This window comes from Manihot esculenta, chromosome 2 (genome assembly GCF_001659605.2).
Source record: "Manihot esculenta cultivar AM560-2 chromosome 2, M.esculenta_v8, whole genome shotgun sequence".
Classification (NCBI taxonomy): domain Eukaryota; kingdom Viridiplantae; phylum Streptophyta; class Magnoliopsida; order Malpighiales; family Euphorbiaceae; genus Manihot; species Manihot esculenta.
In genome coordinates, this window is record NC_035162.2 from 11,931,623 (window position 1) to 11,953,056 (window position 21,434).

Genomic DNA, 21,434 nt, shown 5'->3' on the forward strand with positions numbered 1-21,434 from the left:
CAATAAAGAGAAACGTCCAGCATGGCTCAATCGAGGGCAGATTCCAAATGGCCGATTGACGCGGGCCCGAATGTGCACAGAAAAGGAGCATCATGGAACTACAAAATCAAGTGGGCTTGTTCGGCCGTGGGATGAGCGGGAGAGTGATGGTTGGTGGGCTTGACCGGTCCTATGGCTAAGGACACTATTCTTTACAAGGAATGTGGGTAGCAAACCTTCATCGCAGCCCAGAAACTATCGCGGAGAGGGAAAGGGTTTAATGGCAGACTGAAATCTGATGAAATTAAATTGAAACAAGTTACAAATCTGATGAAATTATTTTGGCATAAGTTCTTTTTCCATTATTTTTTTCCCAACTTTCAAAACGTTCTTTTCTATGAAAAAATCATACAAAATAAATAACATTTGAAGATATTCAAATGCCAAAATTTCAACAATCAAATAAATGTCAAAAGTTCAAGCTTTCCGATTGAATAAATGATTAAATGTCAAATTTTGAACAATCAAACATGGCCCCCATCCTCAACTGTGCCGCTGGCGGCTTTCCTTGACCACATCTCAGCATGCACTGGCGTTGTTGCCTTTCTTCAACGGACATTTGCAACAGTTGCATCGACTACAAAGTTTGAAACAATTTGGACATCAAAACAAACAAATCCATACTTTCCGAGGGAGAATACTAAAGAAAAATAACTTTTTTGCATTTAATTATTATTTTAGTATTTATTTTATACTAAATACTTTTACTTTAAATTAAACACTAATTTAATATCTATCAACTAATCACTAGTAAAACAATTAACAAACTATTTAAATAACTAATATGGTGGACAAGGCCTTTCACAGTCAGTGTAAGAGAAGATCAGAAGATGGGTAGCAGCTAAATAGAACAAATTCGTTGATGGCTTCAACGCAGAGTTCAGGCAATAGCCAACAACTGATGGAGAACACAGATTTCGCAGGTCATAATGAGATGAAGAACACAGAGAAACCTATAATAGTTTTTACAATTTTTTATACTGTTTAAGAAATTGTACTCTTTACTAATATACTTTATTTAACATTAAATTTCATCCCTCAAATAATACTTTTTTTCTCTAATAAATTAATAATAACACTGACGTAGATTTTTGCGTCACTTGGCCGTCAGGAAACCACCTGTTACAATAGTTTATACTGCCGCCACCACCTTGCATACAGTCCACTTCCAATCTTAGGCTCATTCTCGTTATTTTTTTATTTTTTATTAAAAAAATTTTCTATTAATTAAATTTTTTAAATATTTTAAAGGAAGATTTACATTTTAATCCCTGAATATTATCGTTATTAATAAGTCAATCCCTACATTTTCAAAAACCTATTAAAACGTCCTTAACTTTTATTTCCGTCAACGAAATAGTCATTCTGTCACATTTTCTGTTAAAAATAGATAAAAAATGAAAGAGAAAATTTTTAAAATCTAATTTTACCTTCAAATAAAATATTTATTTAGTCATTCGATATTGCTATTATTAACAAGTCAGTCCCTACATTTTCAAAAATCTATTAAAACATTCTTATCGTTTCTTTCCGTCAACGAAATAGTCTCTCCTCCTTTTCCTTGAAGAAGAAGAAAATGGTGATAATGAAGAAAAAAAAGAAGAAGAGAGAAGAAGAAGATGATAAAGAAGAAGAAGAAGAAAATTCTCCTCCTCCTTAAAGAAAAATAATAAAATAAAAATTGAAAAATAATCAAAGAAGAAAAAGAAAAAGAAGAATCAAAGAAGAAGAAGAGGAAGAAAAATCGATGAAGAAGAAAAAAAGGAAGAGGAGGAGGAGGATGAAGAGGAGGAGGAAAAGAAGGAATAATTTAGTTTTTTTGCTATATTTTTAACATCAAAAATAGACGAAATGACTATTTTATTGACGGAGAGAAAATATAATGACGTTTTAATAAATTTCTAAAAATGTAATGATTGACTTGTTAATAATGGTAATATTCAAAAACTAAATTGTAAATATCTCTATTTTAAATATAAAACATATAAAAATATACACCAACTCTTAAATTTCTTCAATTTATCAAAATATATAAATATTTGAGTGTAAAAAGAAATATTAATCTTAAGTTATAATTTTTTTGATAATAAATAATATCTCATAATTATAATTAATCAAAATTAATTGAAATATATAAAGTAAGATAATATAATCCATAGTGCTTAGCATAATGATTAAACTTAAATTCCATAATTTATGTTTTTATTATTTAAACAGTTAATGGTGGTTTATATATATGTTAGTTGATGGGTTATATCAGGTCAATTCGTGAATGGTATCCACTTGAAAAAGACATAGGTTATGATACACGTTCTACTTCAAAATTCAACATATATATGATATTTCTTTTTATATAAGTGAATTAATAAATATCAAAATATTCAACAACCAAATTTATAGGAAAATCAATGAAATTAGTTAATTTAATTTGTTGTATAAGTACTTGGGCAATTTTATATTAAAGAAATAAATGAGAAGGTCCAAAAATATTCTCTGTAACGCATACATACAAAGCGCAGGTGACGAAAGGAATGTGATTTTGTAAGGGATTTGATTCTATTGTTGTCGTATGATATTTGTTCTAATTAAGGAGAAGCCATGTTTCATGTTTGAGCTATACAAGAAATTATAAGAGGGTGGTGATGAAGCTCAACTTCACAAGCCACAGCTTCCTAGCACCATTAAACAGCCCTTTGCACAAATGCAAAAGGGATTCTACGAAACCCCCCCATAATAATAAAAATAATAATGAGGGCTTTGCTTCTATTACATGGTAGACTAGTTACAGGTAATTAATGGCTAAATTAAATTATTTCAAATAAATATTGATGATGAAAAATTGGACGATAGCATCAGAATTGTGAATTGTCAGTGGCAACTACATGTACATATTTATAATAAAAATGAAAAATGTCTAGTGGGGGACATGTGGGGATCATGAAAATCACGTAAAGACCCCTTCATCAGGCAGACAAATGTTATGTCTCCATGTCGGAAAGAACCCCACTAATTTTCTTTTCTTTTTTTTTTTTAAAAAAAAAAAATTAGAATCCATATTTACGGATTTTGAGCTCAGTAACTCAAAATAGACGAGAGGAAAAGCCATTGAATTGGCATGTAAATGCCAAGACAACAATCTCTCCATGAAAAAAAAAACTGAGTTTAGTAAATTTTGTACTTTTGAAACTTAGTTTTTTTTTTCTTTCTTTTATTGAACTGATAATATGGATAATTATGCAACTTTAATATTACAAAATATCTAAATATTGAGTTTGATTTCATTTAAAATAGATTGATTTGTTTAAATTTCATTATCTTGGTAGGACTGAAAGATAACAAGAAAAATCCAATTTGGAATCCACATTCTGAGATAAAAGGTGGTCACAATCAAATTCATAAAGGAATATTCTAGACGAGCTAGGTTATGGACTGCGTTATGGGTACAAACATACTTGACAAAGCCAGCCTCAAATTCGGTAACCAAACAGATAACTCTTATCTGCCAAACTGTACTCAATTTTGATTTTAGATACTTGTATTTGGATTAGGACTCTTAACACTATAAAAAGAGGTATTGTGATGTATCCGATATCTCGTTTTATCTTTCATCTCTTATTTTTAGCCATGAACATGTGTGGCTAAATTCCTTCTTTTCAGTTAGAGAATAATCAAAGTTCCAGTTAAACGGGTTGTGAGATTGATGTAATTTTATAGTTTTCTCAATTATTGATCTTTATATTATTTCTATGTTTATTGCTTAATATTATTCTGTGGGTTGTTGCATTAAGGCGCCATTGCTCAATTGATAGAATGGTAGACTGCTATTCAGGTTAGTTAAATCTGTAATTGTTTAACTAAACTGAAATAGGTAGTGAATTAGGTTGCGTAAGGCCTTCCTAAGGAATAGTATAATCTAACTTAAATGAACCGAGCGTCTCGCGTTTATTAGTTAGAATCAGGTCTTTTTAATTCTTAATGCAATAATTGGATTAAATTCTAGGAGAGTCTCCTACGATTGTCCGAGAGTTAGAGCTAGTTAACGAGTGTCTCTTAACTAGTTTAAAATTAAGAAATGATTGGATACCTGAAGCGTCTTCGATATCTATAACTGGTTTATTAATTAAATTGAGATTATTTTGTATCTGTGATCAACCCATAAAAACGGGAACCAAAATTATTCCTTTAACTGAATGTGCCTCATCTTGATTCTCTCTTTTAAATTTAAATTGGTTCTTTTTTTAAATTGATTTTATTTATTCCTCTATATTCAAAATCCCCATTTTATTTTATTTTGTTTATTTTATTTTATCTCATTCAATAGAATTAATCTATTTACCAGTCTCTGTGGGATCGACCCTGCTTACCATTATCACAAATCTTATTTTAAAGCTGGAATTTATTTTTGGTGGTGTAACGACCCGAAAATCGGACCGCTACCGGCGCTAGGATCCAGATCGGCTTAAGGCCGCCGGGACCCGTAGCAAGCCTGACATGCAACCTGTAAACCTGTTTAATCCCATACATGATCAACAATCATACATAAAAATTTAAAACTTTTCTTTCATACATTCTATCATCCACCAAACTCAACCTGTGCATGCACTGAACATATACATAGCCATAAACTTGACCCCTCAGTGGGATCTCATCAATGCCCTCAAAGGGTGGCAATACCTATGTTGAGTTGGTCAAACATGGACATCAATAACATTTAGATCATGTTTCAAAAGGGATTACATTAAACTATGGTCAAGCACACTTATAATCTCAATATCCTTACATTACATATCTATACATCATTATACAATCTGTCATGTCCACTTTCTAACTATTACATACATAAGACTTCTTTACTCTTCTTGACTTCTCTGTCTAACCCGTACCTGCAAACTTGGGGAATTTGGGAGAGGGGTGAGCTACTAGAGCCCAGTGAGCAGAATAGTAAAGCATTTAAAACATATGATAACATGAAATGCATCACATCACAACTAATCGTATCAAGGATGAACTTGTCACCATTTAGCCCTCTACATAATCCAATCATGCCAGGGGCGTAGTGCAGGCCACACCTAGTCTTTCTCTTATACATAACATAACATAACATACATAATCCATGATGCCGGGGGCGTAGTGCAGGCCACATCCGGTCTTTCTCTTACATAGTGCCAGGGGCGTAGTGCATGCCACACCTGGACTTCCATATCACATCATCATGTCATAACATATGAGGGCTAATGGATCATTCAACATTCATCCACATCATCAACATATTATGCAATGCAACGTATTTGTGATTTCTAATGCAAGCATCCTAGAATATCACATGGCATCCGTGATGCATGAACATGCTCAAAACTGATTTATTTAAAAATATAAGAGTCATTCCACTCACCTCTGGCTAGCTCTGACAGACACAGAAGCAGCTGAACTCACTGCTGGGGTCCTCGGTTCCTCGAGTCCAAACCTACACAGGTGGACTCAAATGAGGGACCAACATACTATAACATAACTCTAAAAACATCCCCCAAAAGCCCCCTAAAACATCTCAAAACATCCATGCAAGAACATGCAAAAGAAGGCTGGACAGGGCACTTTCGGCGGTAGGTTCGGCGGTCGAAAGTCCCTCCAGAGCCGAAAGTCAGGCAGGTTCGGCGGCACCTTCGGCGGCCGAAACTCCCAGACAGAGGAGAAACTCATGCATGTTCAGCGGCACTTTCGGCGGCCGAAACTCCCAGACAGAGACGAAAGTCTCCTTTCGGGGGCAAGTTTCGACAGCCGAAGGCTGCCTCCACAAGAGGGTTCGGCGGCCGAAAGTCCCTTCGGCTGCCGAACCTGGTTTCTCCCAAATGGCAAAAACTTGGTTCAAACATGCACAAAAGCCTCAAACTCATACCATCATGCATTTAGCTCAACCAAAACATGCACATAAGCTCCTAGGGGTCTCAAACTAACTTAAACCCCAACTACAACACACATACACAAGCATTTGCAAGCCACATTGTCCATGAACATACATTTATACTCATAAACATAACTAAAACCTAAACATGCATTCTACCCCCATGAACTTCATAAAACTTGCTTAAAACATACTATAAGCTAGAGATCAACTCTTACCTCTTGGAGATCGAGAGTAGAGGCGACCAAACTTGGGGTTGGGAGAGATTTGAGTTCTTGAACCTCAAAGCTCCAAAACTTCGCTCAAAAGCTCAAATCTTCAAAACAAAGTTAAAACAAGTGAAAAACTTGAAGGATCTAGAGGAAAAGCATCAAAGATCGGTGAGGGGCGGCGAAAAGCTCACCTTGGCCGAAAATGGGGAAAAACTCGCCCGTTTTCGGCTAAGGGACCCTTTTATAGTGGCTGGCTAGGCCACGTTCGGGGGCCGAATGTGCCTCCGCATGCATGCCATGTTCGGCGGCCGAACTTAAGGTTCGGCGGCCGAACCTGGACTTCCCTCACTTATCCTTTCGGGGGCCTAAAGCGCACCCGCAACGCATGCATGTTCGGCGGCCGAACTTGAGGTTCGGCGGCCGAACCTGAACTTTCCTCCAAGGTTGTTTTTATTCAAAAACTCATTTCCTTTTCATTCAAAATCATCAAAAACATTAAAACATCTCATGAAAACATGATTTTACCCTTCTAGAGGTCTCCGACATCTGAGATTCTACCGGACGGTAGGAATTCCGATACCGGAGTCTAGCCGGGTATTACAGGTGGTTTCGACGCCCATCAAATTTTGGCACCGTTGACTGGTTCTAAATTGTTTTATTAATTCTTTTGAATGACACGTTCTAATCTTGCAGGTAGTCTCGAGTTCAACCCAGAAATTGAGAAAACTGCAAGAAAACTAAGAAAAGAGGCTAAACAGCGACACAAAGACCTCTCATCATCCAGCATTGAGGAACAAATCCCTATTAAAGCACAGGTTGCTGCAGTTGAAGAGGAGAACGCGGTTGAAGAACAGGTTATTGTCAACGAACAGGTCGTGGGCACGGAGAAAACAGTATCTGACCCGGACGATACCTCTGGTGAGTCTGACGTGGAAGAGGAAATGGCTGAGGAACAAGCAATACAAGATGTTGACAATGTGGATGACCCTCAACCCCTTTGCATCGTCTATTCTGCACTAAATGCACCACTTGAGCTAAAATCAGGATTAATTCATCTCCTCCCCATCTTTAGAGGAATTGAAAGGGAAGATCCTCATAGACATTTGAAAGAGTTTCATGTGGTATGTTCCAGCATGAGACCACAAGGAGTTACAGAAGAACAAATCAAGCTAAGGGCATTTCCTTTTTCTCTAGCTGATAATGCAAAAGACTGGTTGTACTACTTACCTCCGGGTTCAGTTACTACATGGGGAGAAATGGTAAAATTGTTTTTGGATCGATTCTTTCCCTCTTCTAGAACATCTGCTATTAGAAGAGAAATATCAGGAATTAAACAAAAGGAAATAGAAACTCTCCATGACTATTGGGAGAGATTTAAACGCTTATGTCCTAGCTATCCGAGGCATGAAATTTCAGATAAGCAACTTATGCTCCATTTTTATGAGGGACTCACAACCATGGAAAAACGTATGATAGATGCTGCAAGTGGAGGTGCGATACGTAAAAGAACACCCCAAGAAGCCAGGGAATTGATATCTACGATGGCAGCAAATTCACAACAATTTGTACCTGTACAAGACTCTCATAGGAGAGTTTCTGAGGTAAGCAATTATTCTGTTGAGTCTAAACTTTCTCATCTAACCACTTTAGTTGAAAATCTTGTTGCAGAGAAGGCACAACAAGCCAAAGCTTGTGGAATTTGCGCTAATATGGGTCATCCCACTGATATGTGTCCATCACTTCATGAGGATGACCAGCATGTGGATGCTGTCAACGGGTTCTTAGGTCCTCTACAAAGAGAGTACGATCCTTTCTCAAATACGTATAACCCAGGATGGCGAAACCACCCAAATTTTAGCTATAAACAGCAAAATTCTCAAAGTTATCAGCCTAAACAGTTTCAACAGCAAGCATCTTCATCTAATTCAGGTATGTCCTTGGAAGATATTGTTAAAAATTTGGCAACTAATACTCAACAATTTCAACAGGAGACTCAATAGTTTCAACAAGAGACCCGGATGAGTATTCGCAACTTGGAAACACAAATCAGTCAATTGGTAGTATCGGTGAACAAATTGAAAAATCAAGGTAAATTGCCTTCTCAGACCACAGTTGTAACAGCCCGGCCCCGTACGACCGGCCCTGTTACCGCTCACAGCCCGTGACCTTCCTCTGGGCCCAGCCACTGTGAGCAGCTCTTAACATCCCTTCACCCTCACGGGTTCCAGGCAGGATTTGTCCCCAAGGGAGGTCAAGGGTTCGAGCAGTGGGGGAGGCGACCTAATTCCCAGAGGAAGGAATTGGGCCAAATCCACTCGGGCTAGGGCGGGCCGTAATGGCTCCCCCGAGGGACAAATCCTGCCTGGAACCCGTGAGGGTGAAGGGATGTTAAGAGCTGCTCACAGTGGCTGGGCCCAAAGGAAGGTCACGGGCTGTGAGCGGTAACAGGGCCGGTCGTACGGGGCCGGGCTGTTACAACAGTGAACCCTAAGCAGAATGTATGTGCCGTTACACTCAAAAGTGAAAAAGAACTGCAGGACGATCCTCGTCAGGTAAGTCGCGGGCACGACAATCCTCATCAGGTAAGTCGTGGGCACAATCGCAGTACAAATCTAGAAACTGAGATGATCGTACCTGAACAAGACAAATCAGCTTCAGCACCTGAGCAATCTGAACCTCTGATCATTAAACCTCCTTTTCCTCAGAGATTAGCCAGGTTCAAACAAGAGAAAGAAGAAAAGGAGATCCTTGAGACATTTCGTAAGGTAGAAGTCAATATACCTTTACTTGATGCAATTAAACAGGTACCTCGCTATGCGAAGTTCTTAAAGGAATTATGCACAAATAAAAAAAAGTTAGTAGGCTACTTGACAAAGCCAGCCTCAAATCCGGGAACCAAACAGATAATTCTTATCTGCCAAACTGTACTCAATTTTGATTTTAGATACTTGTATTTGGGTTAGGACTCTTAGCACTATAAAAAGAGGTATTGTGATGTATCCGATATCTCGTTTTATCTTTCATCTCTTATTTTTAGCCATGAACATGTGTGGCTAAATTTCTTCTTTTCAGTTAGAGAATAATTAAAGTTCCAGTTAAACGGGTTGTGAGATTGATGTAATTTTATAGTTTTCTCAATTATTGATATTTATATTATTCCTGTATTTAATACTTAATATCATTCTGTAGGTTGTTGCATTAAAGCGCCATTGCTCAATTGATAAAATGGTAGACTGCTATTCAGATTAGTTAAATCTGTAATTGTTTAACTAAACTGAAATAGGTAGTGAATTAGGTTGCGTAAGGTCTTCCTAAGGAATAGTATAATCTAACTTAAATGAACCGAGCGTCTCGCATTTGTTAGTTAGAATCAGATCCTTTTAATTCTTAATACAATAATTGTATTAAATTTTAGGAGCGTCTCCTACGGTTGTCCGAGAGTTAGAGCTAGTTAACGAGCGTCTCTTAACTAGTTTAAAATTAAGAAAGGATTGGATACCTGAAGCGTCTTCGATATCTATAACTGGTTTATTAATTAAATTGAGATTATTTTGTATATATGATCAACCCATAAAAATTGGAATCAAAATTATTCCTTTAACTGAATGTGCCTCATCTTGCTCTTTTAAATTTAAATTGGTTTTTCTTTTAAATTCATTTTATTTATTTCTCTATATTCAAAATTTCCATTTTATTTTATTTTATTTATTTTATTTTATTTTATCTTATTCAATAGAATTAATCTATTTATCAGTTTCTGTGAAATCGACCTGCTTACCATTATCATAAATCTTATTTTAAAACAAGAATTTATTTTTGGTAATTTTGACACCCATCATGAACTCTTCTGGAGCACAAGAAAGGAAAAGGCTTGCAGTGGCTGGACTTCAATTTGACTTGCTATAATAATTTTTTTATTATTTTTTATTTTTTATTTTTGCTTTTGTCAGTATAATATATGTGAAAAATATGCAGTGACGTTCAATTCCAAGGACGGACTTTTCTCTAGTGGGATACCCAATCGCTCTTAGGATAGAGACATCACCAGGAATAGGATGCCAATCGCAAAACCTCTTCTTTAACTCCAGAACTGTACAATAAATTGATATTAGCCATTTCTTTTTTGTATAAGCTCAAGCTCCTAAACAGTAGTTATGTTGGTTCCCATGTGGTTGAAAGTTACAGAATAGGCCTACAAGGTAAACAATTTTCAAGGGACGAATCATCAAAATGCATGTTATTTGAGAACATCCAAGGAAACCAATGGTCTAAAAATTGCAGCAAAAGTCTAATTTAAGGCAGGACTTGAACGTTTTACTAGTCTTAAAAAACCCACTTGCGTCATATTACAATCTACTTTCATCATTGCTTACGTGTATATTAATAGGCTTATTAAATCAATATAAATAACTAAAATTGATTTTTTTTTTTTCAAAAAAAAGGTTGCCACCACCAACAGCTAGGTAGCATAGCAATGGCTTGAAAAGGATTATCTATTTAATTATAACATTAAAATGATGATTAAGATGTGAGGTTAAGTAGGCATTGTCACAAGTCTCTCTCTCTCTCTCTCTTATTATGTTTGCTTTCAAACTGGGTTAGGAATCTTAATATTATTAAATAAGGACATGAAAGGGTTTCCAACTTCCCAATTCAGAATGTAACAATCAAAACTTGTGAGATTAAATATTGATATATGCCCAAAATTTATTTGTCCCACATATAGCAAATGGGGATATTGAAAAGTAAAGAGCCAATAAAGGCTTAAAACTTTTTAGGGTTTAGATCATAGTAGAGAAAGAGAGAGAGGATACACTTGCACTATCTTTTTCAGTTCAAAACATAGAGTGCAGTCTCTCTCACATGACCCTGAAGGACTGAAGGCAAGAGACAAGAAAAGTGAAGTGAATGAAAGAAAGAAAGAAAGAAAGAAGAGAGGTAGATGGATATTGATAGAGAGAAACAATCATCATTGCTAAAAACCAGATTATTCTCTGGCATGGGCCACCATGATTCCAAAAGAGAAAGTGTCACATGTCACCACACACACTCTCCCTCTCATATATGTCCTTATCTTCCCATTTGTTATCCCTAAATCATCTCTATACTCATTTTCTTTCCCAAAATTTCTGTCATTATTGTGTTATTTTTTTAATTGTTAACTTTTTTTCCTGATTTTTATCAAGCCATTCTCTCTAATTATCATGCTTAATCATTCCCTCTTGCTATCAAAATGATTCACAAAAGATTTATATATATATATATTTATATATAAATCTGTATCTTCCTTTCCTTCCCACACTCTTCTGCTATTCATGTCCATAATTATTTGATCATGTATACTTTCATTATTTCATCTTTCTGGCCTTCAAGATCTACCATGTGAAGGAAATCTAGGACTACCAATCAAAATTTTTTCATTTAACAATTATCATTTGACTTTTTCTTTTGTGAATATTAGCTTATTATTTTGTCATCAATTAGAGACAATAATCCTATCTACATGAGTGCAAATCTCCTCAAAACCCTCTTAACAATTTGATAAAGGCCATTATTAGATACATTCTAGCCACATGCATGTGATTTCCCTATTTCACTTCATATTTTGGAGTCTTTGTTTGAGAATTTCTACAATGTTTATTCAAATCCAACCATGTATTATTGTATAATAATAAAGATTTAAAATTCAATTTACATGATAAAATAAATTTTAGTTCAGTGATTTCATAATAATTATAATAAAATACAAAATTTAAATTATAATTAATAAAAAACGGTACATATATAAATAAATTAGAAAAAGAAATCTGAATCAACACATGAGGCACATAAATTTATGTTATCTAATCTTAATAAACCAAGTGGATTATGTGGATCACGAGCTCATCATATATTTTAACGACTCAATTAAATAATATTTATACAGTACACATTTATTTATTTATTTATTTTTGATCTTAGGGATTGTGTCTATTAATTTATATAAACACAATCTTTGAACTATTAAAAATTCAGAATATATATGAGAGTTGCGTAGAACATACTAATTCAGTTGGACCATGGAATCACCTTAGGAAAATGAGTTTTTTTGTCTTAAAGAGTGGTAATGAGAATGATATGAAGCTAGGTGGAAAGACATTGTACACATGTTTTCCCAAATTCTATTTTCAAATATTAAATTCTCCAAAGTGAAATACAACACCTATATCACCCTGCCTTCTTAGTGGGCATCTTTTAATTGAAGAGGAAAATAAATTAATCACTAATTATAATTAAAGAATCATAATCAAAGATTAGGAAACAATAATGGGACGTTTTTAACTTGTAGTTTATGATTGCGGCAGGTAAGGATTCCCTTAATCTTGGCCACCAATCACTCTTATTATATATAGTCTCTTCCAAAAGCAAATTTAAAAAAAAAAAAAAAAGAAATTGCAATTGCCATGACGAACAAGAACCATATCCCTAGCTAATAAAATTAGCGATTTGCAATATTGCTAAGAAAAGATAATGTTCCTTTGGCCTGTAAATCTCTAATGTGTCAATTTTAGAATATGGATTTTTTCTTTTTTGAAAGATAGCATATGGATTTAGTGTTCAAGGAAAAAAAAAAGAAAAAGAAATGGACCGCACCCATTAACTAGCTGCAGATCTTTCCAGCAGACAAGATCTTTACTAACATTGCGCCGACCCTTCTTTTTTCTTCCGCTGAATAATTTTTTTACTCTAAAAAAAAAAAAAAACCTTTGCATATTTAGGTTAGGCGATATTTTTTTGGTAGAGGGAGCTCGAGCACTTTAAGCCATGGACACAACTACAGTACGGATGATGTTAGAAAATATTAATTAACTATCAACTTTGCTTTCCGTAATTCCATGAAGAATCGGTTCGACTTCTTGTGAACTGCTGGGTTGAAGATTCGGGAAGACATATTCAAAGATTATTCTGTTAAAAATACTCGGTCATTTATAAGATGTTTAAACTAAACTATGGCCTTTGTTGATTATCGAGATTGAAGCAAACGGAGGGAGATTTAAACCCTAAACCTACAAAAAGATAAATGCTGTGTTCAACATCCTTGTTCACAGTCCAACGATTACTCCCTCTTCATCCCATCCCATAGAACAAGAAGATTTCAGAGATGGAAGAAAGTTAAAAGAAAAAGGAAAATTATTTCAAGGTTTAAACCAGTAGTTTAGGTTTTCAGATGTTGGGTTTCCTGGTTCCTTCATCTTCTTGGTTATTTTAATCAGTCTCCAAGTTATGATGTGAAAAAAGAACGTGGATTTGATAATTTGGTTTTGTGATTCATTTGCTGGCGTTTGAAGCTCCGTTTTTGTTTGTGCTCTTTCGTCTTTCGTGTTGTTGCAACAGCTGGGCTACAGTTTCTTTCTCTACCGTCTTTCTTCGTGGTTGAGTATGGCAGCTAGCAGTTTTTCCGGCAGATTTGTTTGACTTTTCTCTACCTCTGCTCTCTACTTTTCAAGGCGGTTGTTTTTCCTTTTTGTTCTCCTTTCTGGCTCAGCTGTAGATTTTTTATTCTTTTTTTTCTGTTACATCAATAAAAATCTTTACCTGGCTTATCAAAAAAAGCTATCAGCTTTCAAGTAGCGAGTGACCAGACAATTGAATCCCAACTACAACCACAGTTCACAAACAAACGAAACAAAAAGAAACATTTGCAAACGATAAACTGCAAAAATACTGATAGTAATTACGCCTATAAATTGCAAATTATAAGAAGAAAAGATATACTACATAGTTTCTTATAATTTGATATTAAAATTCTAGTTTATTTTCATTGGAAGAGAGAAGAGAAGAAGAAAGAAAGACAAGATACGATATGCGATGTTGTAATATAAACTAAAAAAAGTGGTGAGACCAAGGTTAAAAACACAATCTCAGTCTCATCATTTTCATGATCACAGTACTATAGTATTTTGATCATGGATAATTAGTTGCAGCAAAACCTTCCTGATCAATAGTCTACTTCCCCTTTCGTACCCCTGAAACTAGCCATTTAATCTCATCAATGACCTACTCTGAAGGACAAATCCATGAATCGAAAGTACCTTCACCTCTTAGAGGAACATTCTCCAAACTCTTGTCTTGGTGAAAATCCGATGAAGGAGCTGAGTAATTTAACTTACAGCTGTCAAGAGACCTCAGATGATCTTGATTCCCATTGTTGTTTGATCCTACCGCATCATTCCTCAATAGCATCCCTTCTGTTGTTCCTTGACTCGGTAATCCATCCAGGTTTACATTAATTTGCCCATGGCTCATACCCAGTTCGTCCAGCGAAGATAATGACATGTTGGCTTGAGACTTCGTACCCAAACTGCCGGCGTTAAGTGAGGGGTGAATGGCAGTAGGCTGTAAAAGTGACTGAAATGAGATCATTTGGTTTTGCATGTTTAACAAATTTTGAGGTTGTTTGGGAAGGCTTAAATCAGAAGGCAGGTGATAATTAACAGAAGCCGGATTAAAAGTAGTAGTTGTGGTGGGAATGGATAAGGTCATGGAATTGTTGTTACTAGAAGTAGTAGCAGTAGTAGTAGCATCAACCATAGTATTGTTCAACAATGAAGAGGATGAAGAAGATGAGGAGGAGAACAAGAATGGAGACTGTTGATGGACCTTGTGAGCCGAGGGACGCAAAGGGTATGGTGATCCCATTGTTTCCAAATGGCCAGACCTCATACTCGACCCAATTGTGCCAAAAAGATCGAGCCTGCGAGAATACGGCGAGCCTGGAAATGGTGGGGCTGGAATCCCTGTGAACTCTTGCACCATAGCTCTAAAATTGGACGTGTCCGTGTTGAGAACTGTAGTAGGTGCCCTTCTGGATGCCCTCGTTCGCTTCTTGGGATTTCGGGCTGCCACATGGATTTGATCAGAAGGAGAAGAAGAGCGAGCTCCATCGTCTTGTACGGATCGCAATTGCATAGATGGAAGCGGACCTTGTTTTGATCCTTGAGCACCCAACTGGCTTGATGATGCTTGGGAAGCTAGAACGTTGCTATTAAGGTCGGTGCCATACAGGTCAGATCTAGAGCCTTGTGGCCGAACCACGTCCATATTTAGCAGTGAAGTATTGGGATTTGGATTTGTGTGCGACTGAGGAGCGAAAGCATGGAAAAGATTTGGTGAAGGATCATATAAAGTGGGTTGTTGGCGGTGAGAAAAAAGGGAAGGCTGGTGATGTGGGTTTGAAGATAAAGGACCAAATTGCACAGAAGGATTCAAGAAGGCTGGGAGTGAGTCGGGCCTTGAGTCATACTCTTCATCAGCACCACTTGATGATTGCATACTACCGCTACTTCCAGAATCCATAGCTTATGTGAAAAGGAAAAAAAGACAAAGAAATCAGTTTTTGATGGCGGAACCAAAAAAGGAGATGGTGATAGTTGCCAGCCAAATTGCACAGGCAGAATAGATGGATAATTTGAAAGATCAATTATATGGGGACGCAGCAAGAGAACCCATCAACAACTAAATAAAGACTGAAGAATTAACAAGCATGTATCTTCTAAATCAGCTTTAAAGAAAGTTCCCAAATCTTTTAAAGCATGATCTTGAATGGAGGCAATCTCTTCCTTGTCTTGCATTATCTACAAAAATTTCAGTGAAAGAGAAAAGAAAAATTGGGACAGATCTTGATTATGATGGCTATAGAGAAAAGAAACAAACCAAAAACAAAAGGAGGTTGAACAGTAAAAGGCTAATGGCATATGTGAAATGTGAGGCCCCTCTGTCTCTTAGCTATTGCTTCTTCTTGCTCCAGAGGTAGCAGTGGGATTAGGGTTTTTGGAGAAAGAAAAAGAGAAATGAGAGAAGAAGAAAGGTTATTTAAGCTTTTTGCTGTAGAAAAAGAAGAGCCAACAAATGTTTCCACTAAGAAGATCCTCTAGAGAGTGGGTGGGGTCTCCATTGGAGTAGAGAGAGAGTTGCCTGTGGCTGTGGCTGGCAACGGGTCAAACTCAAAGTGGATGAGAGAGAAGAGATAAGAGTTGGCTAATAGGCTATGAATGTGAAAGCAAGAAAATGATGTTAAAAGATTCCAACACGCCCCCGGTAAAAAATTAAAAACATTCAAATTACCTCTAACACGGCCACTGTTTGAGCTGGGTCCGGTTACTGTTCAAAATGATGTCGAAAACAATATTAAAAAAATTCATTTACGAGGTTTAAATTATGAAAATACTAAAATAATATATTTTCTTATTTTTAATAATATTTTGAAATTATGAATGCTAAAAGGGTCTTTTAAATTAAAAATAAAATTAATTATGATAATTTTTAAATAGAATTTATCTGAAATCGTTATTTAATATTTGTTACGGTTCATCATCTCCTATTTTTTGGAACCAAAATAATCTATATTATAGTTCAATTTAAAAAAAAAAAAGTATGCAATGTATTTTAACACATTACACGGGCAACAAATAAGCATTCGGAAAATTCTATAATACACTTATTTTTAGTGGAATTTGCTAATAAAGTTAATTAGTAATTAATTTTGTTAATTTATTATTTTTTATGTTAATAATTGAAATATTAATCTAACCTATAAATTAATTAAAAAAATTGATAAGAAAAAACAGCTGTAAATGATCTGATTCTATTGTTCAGTTCTAAGAATCATAGCCAATCATTTCGACTGTCAAAAAAACAAATTCTCTATTAGGTTCCCACTAAAAAAATAATGAATCCTTTTGTCCGAAAGATTAACAGTCAATCTCAGAGAAAGCCAACTTTTACACAAGCATTTAAACTTTCTAATGTAATAAAATCCCCTCTCTCTCCAGTTTTGTAATTACTGGATTTTATTTTTCTTCAGTTAGTTAAATGAAATATAATGATAGCATAGTTAGGCATGGCATGATGATTATATATCAGCAACTCTAAAAACCAACCTCAGCCTTTGACCAAGTCAAAGATCAGAAACAAAGAAACAAAATCCAAGTTATAATTGAGAAACATCAGAGAATCTTTTACCATCTGGAAAAAAAAAAAAAAAAATTGAAGCATTTCTTTGATTCCTGATCTAAGACGAAAGAACACAGGCTGTGATGCTGTAATCTTCTCATGATCTTTGATGCCCATATACGTACGTATATTCTGATGCTTAATTAACTATAATGAAAATTATTATTATGATAATAATATGGAATTTGGATGGTTAGGTCGGTTCACCCACAACCAACCATCCAAATTAAATAAATAATTAACGTTATACGTTCACACGTGGTATGTGTATTACTACTTAATTTAATAATTAAACAAAGATTATGTGATAAGAGAGCAAAATGTCTATGTCAAAGTACGTGTTTTTTTTTATTCTGCCCTACAAAACCAAATCATATAACCCTAAGGATACGAATTCAATTCTCTTCATGTCTTTTGTGCCTATACGAAACCCTAGTTTTTTTTTTTTTTTAATTATTTTATATATCTGACGACTGTTGCCTTTGATATCTTCTGTGATCTGTGTATCCCTCCTTCCATCTTCGTCTACGTACGGCTTGTTGGGAGACAAGGGTTTCAAGTTGCTGGGTGGTTAAGCTAACCGTGGGTTTGTGTTTCTTTTTTGAAGAATTCAGATAGTTAAATGAGTATTTTTATTAATATATATAATTTATTATGATTTGAAATTTTATAGAATTAATAATATTTTTTTTAAAGAAAGGCATAGTGCGTGGCTAGGAAGGAGACGGTGGTTGAACGAAAAGCAGCATTTGTGTTTTTTGCGTGGAAGATGAGAATACTGTCAATTTAATTCCCTTGTAAATGTGATGGAATTTGTCGCCAACTAAACTTTCTAGAGGGTTCTCTCAGATTTAACACATGCCTAATGTTAATATGGAAAATTATTTAAGTCGGTAATTATCTATAATTAATTTTTTGTTTAATATTAATTTAAAAAAACATTGGACACATATATTGGTTTGGGCATGAACAAACCATAGGTAGCTGAGGCTCGGCTCCATGTTAGCCCAACGAAGAAAAGATCACTAAGCCTAGTTGATTTGTTTTCCCTCTGGCTTTGCCTTTGTTTTCTTTCTGGACCTCGGGCCTGAGTTGTAATGTAGATCTTCTATTAGGCCCCTTTAACTCTGTAATCCTTCACCTCTTATTGTGTTGTTTTTGCAATGTTCACATATGTATTAGTTTTAAGCTTTTCTTTAATATTTTTTTAAAAATATTTTTTATTAAAAATATTTTTCAATAAAATATTTTTTTATTTAATTTTAATTTAAAATAAAAAATATATTAATAAATTTATATATAAAGATTTTAATAATATTTTCTGAATAATTTGAAAGAAAAAGTTATTTTGCTTTAAATAGTTTAATTTTTTCTTTAATCAGGAAAATAATATTGAAAAATATAAAAAATATTTTTTATTAAATAATAGAGTCTTAATATCAAAATATTAGTTTGATTAAATATAATATGGTTTCAATATTAAAAGAAAATTCACATGATTTAATTATTATTATTGATTTTATTAACTTAAATAACATTATGATTTGATTAATGTAATAGTAGATACAAAATTAATTAAAAAATGTTAACAAACTTTAAAAAAAGGCTGTTAACATTTTCTTTAAGAAAAAAAAAATGTTATTTTCAAGGGAAAATCTTTTCCATGAATTCCAAGAAAAAAGCTTTTTCCATGAAGTCCAGGAAAAAACTTTTTTCCCTAAAAAATATTTTCCATACTTTTTTCCCAGGAAAAAAATAATAAAAATATTGTATCAAACTTCAGACTAAATAATAATTCACCATTACAATATCTATTTCTTTTAAAGAGTTTATCAATTCTGTTAGAAAGAAAAACTTTCACAACACACCTTGCATCACAGTCCTTTAATATTTGCTAAAAACAAAAGGCGAAAAAAGAAGAAGAAGGAGAAGCTTCCCGTCCACATTTGAGAGCTCTGTCAATTTTCTGAGACATTTAAGAAGGCTTTGAAGCCTCACTTCTGCATGCCAAGACAACTACACAAACACCCCCCTTTCTTCTTGCACTTAACTTCATTTATTTACACTCATACATTCACAGCCATGTTTTCTACATTGGAAACCATCACCCAAGCTGCTTCAAACTCTCTTTTCATCTTCTGCTTCTGCAATTTAATCATACTCATCGTCCTCATCACAGCCTCCAAACCTGCCTCCTTCTGCTATCAAAAAAGTCAAGTTCCTGTATTGACAGTGGCAAATGGTTACATCAATGTGAATCAATCAACCACCACCAAGCATTTTCTTGATGTCAACAAATCGTCAAATGCTGCAGAAGCACGAATTCATGAAAATGCCAATGATGAAGATGATGAGTTTAGGAGAAAAGTTGAAGAATTTATTGACAAAATTAACAGAGGATGGAAAGAAGAACTTCTGAGGATTCAAAAATAATTTGCAGTAACTAGTATTGTGAATTTGCTGTTGTTTGTTCTGGTGATCATGCATAGACTCTGCATATACGTATACACACACCTCGTCGCATTCCTTTCAAATGATCATTTCCCATCTTCAGCTGATCAGCTCTTTTTCTTCTTCTTCTCTTTTTTTTGGGCTTGTAGTGGCTCATTATTAGAAGTTAGAAATTGAGTTTGATAGACCCAGATGACATAAAATATGTAGTTGTAGTTGAAGTCACTCCGGCTCGTCAATCGCTTTGGCCTCTGCATCTCACGGTTTCATCTCTAAACAGAGCCCACAAGGAAGGAAGAGAGCGCCTGATATAGAGATTTGGGATATTATTGCTGCTCTGCAAGGCTATAGGGAGGCATTCATTCTTGTACTAATAAAATTCTAATTGATAGTTTCAGATCCATCGATTCTCTGTACTTTCATTGCATAAGAGAAGTATAATAGGCTGTTTATGGAGCTGTTAATTTGATATTTTTTGTACTGTTGAGAAGTTCTACTTTTTTAATCTATTTACTTTCATCTATACAAGGCCTTAGATCTCAAACTAGGATGATTGTTGTTAGTGAAAAAGTTAATTCCATCTATTTTAGCATTTTAGCAGGCATATCTAATTGAGGGGCTTGTGGGTTTCGCTCAAAATTTCCTTCCTGGCTGTTTTCCAGGACAGGTTTTTGTGGTAATTTTCGACTTTTAGCAGAAGAGCTTTCGAATTTCTTTAGAATTTAATGTGATGTGAGAGATGGAGAATGGGGACTCTTTCACTTCAGTTTTAGAGCTCTTCTTGAAAATGCAACGTGTACAATGTCAAACCATATGTCGCTCTTTAATTTGGAAAACATTTTTAGGAAGTAAAAATTCCCAACCCTAAATTTATAATTTTGGAATTTTTTTTATTTATATTCCGTGTATATACTCATAACCAATAATTAATTTTGGAAGAAAATCCTGAAGTTCTTCTTTGTTAGCAAATTAAGGACATGCATGGAGCTTAGAAGTTGGCACAATTGGCGCCATGGTTGGTGGGCTTCATCTTTAAGGCCTGGCAGTGAATTTTTTGCTTATATTATCAAGCATTTGAGATATTCTTGTTGTACAGAATTAGAGATTGTATTAATCTTTCAAAGTCTTGAGACAGCGGTTGAGTACGATGCTCAACTCGCATACAGAAATGTCCGTCTGTGATCAAGGAGATTATCATGTTTCTGCTCAGAGGATCATGTGATGTTACAGTTAACATTATATGTACTCCATTATTGCAGATTTTGTGCGTGAATACTAAATCTTTAAGGATGCAATTATTGTCCAGATTAAGAATGCGATAATGAATGTTAATTAATGAGGAAATGTGCATGGAAGCAAGCGAAGCGGAGTTGAGCTAACATATTACCCAGAGCCGAATGTCTTGTTGAGAGGTGAAGCAAAAACCAATGAGATATGCTTATTTATGAAGCCACTACCAGCAGCAGCAGCAGCTAGGGACGTTGGATCACGTGACCACATGTTATCCTTTGCGTAAAATGCACGTGCAGTCCTTTCCGCTCCCTCTAAGCATCCTTTCCTTTGCTTGTCTTTCCTTTCTCCCCTGTTTGAGGCTTGAATCCCAAGTAGCAATTCTCACTCTTCCATGTGCTACAGCTTTCCACAATCTCTACTTTCTACTCTTTCAATCTTGAAAATAAAATAAAATAAGATTGACGTCTTGAAGTCTCCTGAGCAAATAGGTTTATGACCTAAAAAAAAGAAAAAAAAAAGAAAACAACTAAATATTAAAAATTATACCTTGCAATGAATATTAATTCTTATCTTACTTTTATTTAAAAACAATAATAAAATAAAGATAT

At 34.9% G+C, this 21,434-nt stretch overlaps 2 protein-coding genes across 2 annotated transcripts; one reads left to right on the forward strand and one right to left on the reverse strand.

Annotated features, from left to right (window-relative positions):
• The first annotated feature begins 901 nt into the window (after positions 1-901).
• On the forward strand, positions 902-9,399 carry LOC110608817. The gene is made up of 5 exons (XM_021748109.1): positions 902-962; positions 6,844-8,079; positions 8,139-8,238; positions 8,756-8,954; positions 9,340-9,399. Exons 1-5 carry the CDS (start codon positions 902-904, stop codon positions 9,397-9,399), a joined length of 1,656 nt encoding a protein of 551 aa, XP_021603801.1.
• A 4,523-nt stretch (positions 9,400-13,922) lies between these two features.
• LOC110604830 lies at positions 13,923-16,065 on the reverse strand. Its single transcript, XM_021743141.2, has 2 exons — positions 15,844-16,065; positions 13,923-15,488 (listed from the first exon to the last, which is right to left on the reverse strand). Exon 2 carries the CDS (start codon positions 15,484-15,486, stop codon positions 14,188-14,190), a length of 1,299 nt encoding a protein of 432 aa, XP_021598833.1. The 5' UTR covers positions 15,487-15,488; positions 15,844-16,065; the 3' UTR covers positions 13,923-14,187.
• Positions 16,066-21,434: the final 5,369 nt, after the last annotated feature.

Excerpts from the sequence above, each read along its gene's own strand:
- LOC110608817 (XM_021748109.1), top strand. The coding sequence starts at position 902 with ATGGCTTCAACGCAGAGTTCAGGCAATAGCCAACAACTGATGGAGAAC. Across the intron at positions 8,239-8,755 it reads GAACAAATTGAAAAATCAAG|TACAAATCTAGAAACTGAGA; the intron begins GTAAATTGCCTT and ends GCACAATCGCAG. Across the intron at positions 8,955-9,339 it reads TACTTGATGCAATTAAACAG|GTTGTTGCATTAAAGCGCCA; the intron begins GTACCTCGCTAT and ends ATCATTCTGTAG.
- LOC110604830 (XM_021743141.2), bottom strand. The coding sequence starts at position 15,486 with ATGGATTCTGGAAGTAGCGGTAGTATGCAATCATCAAGTGGTGCTGAT.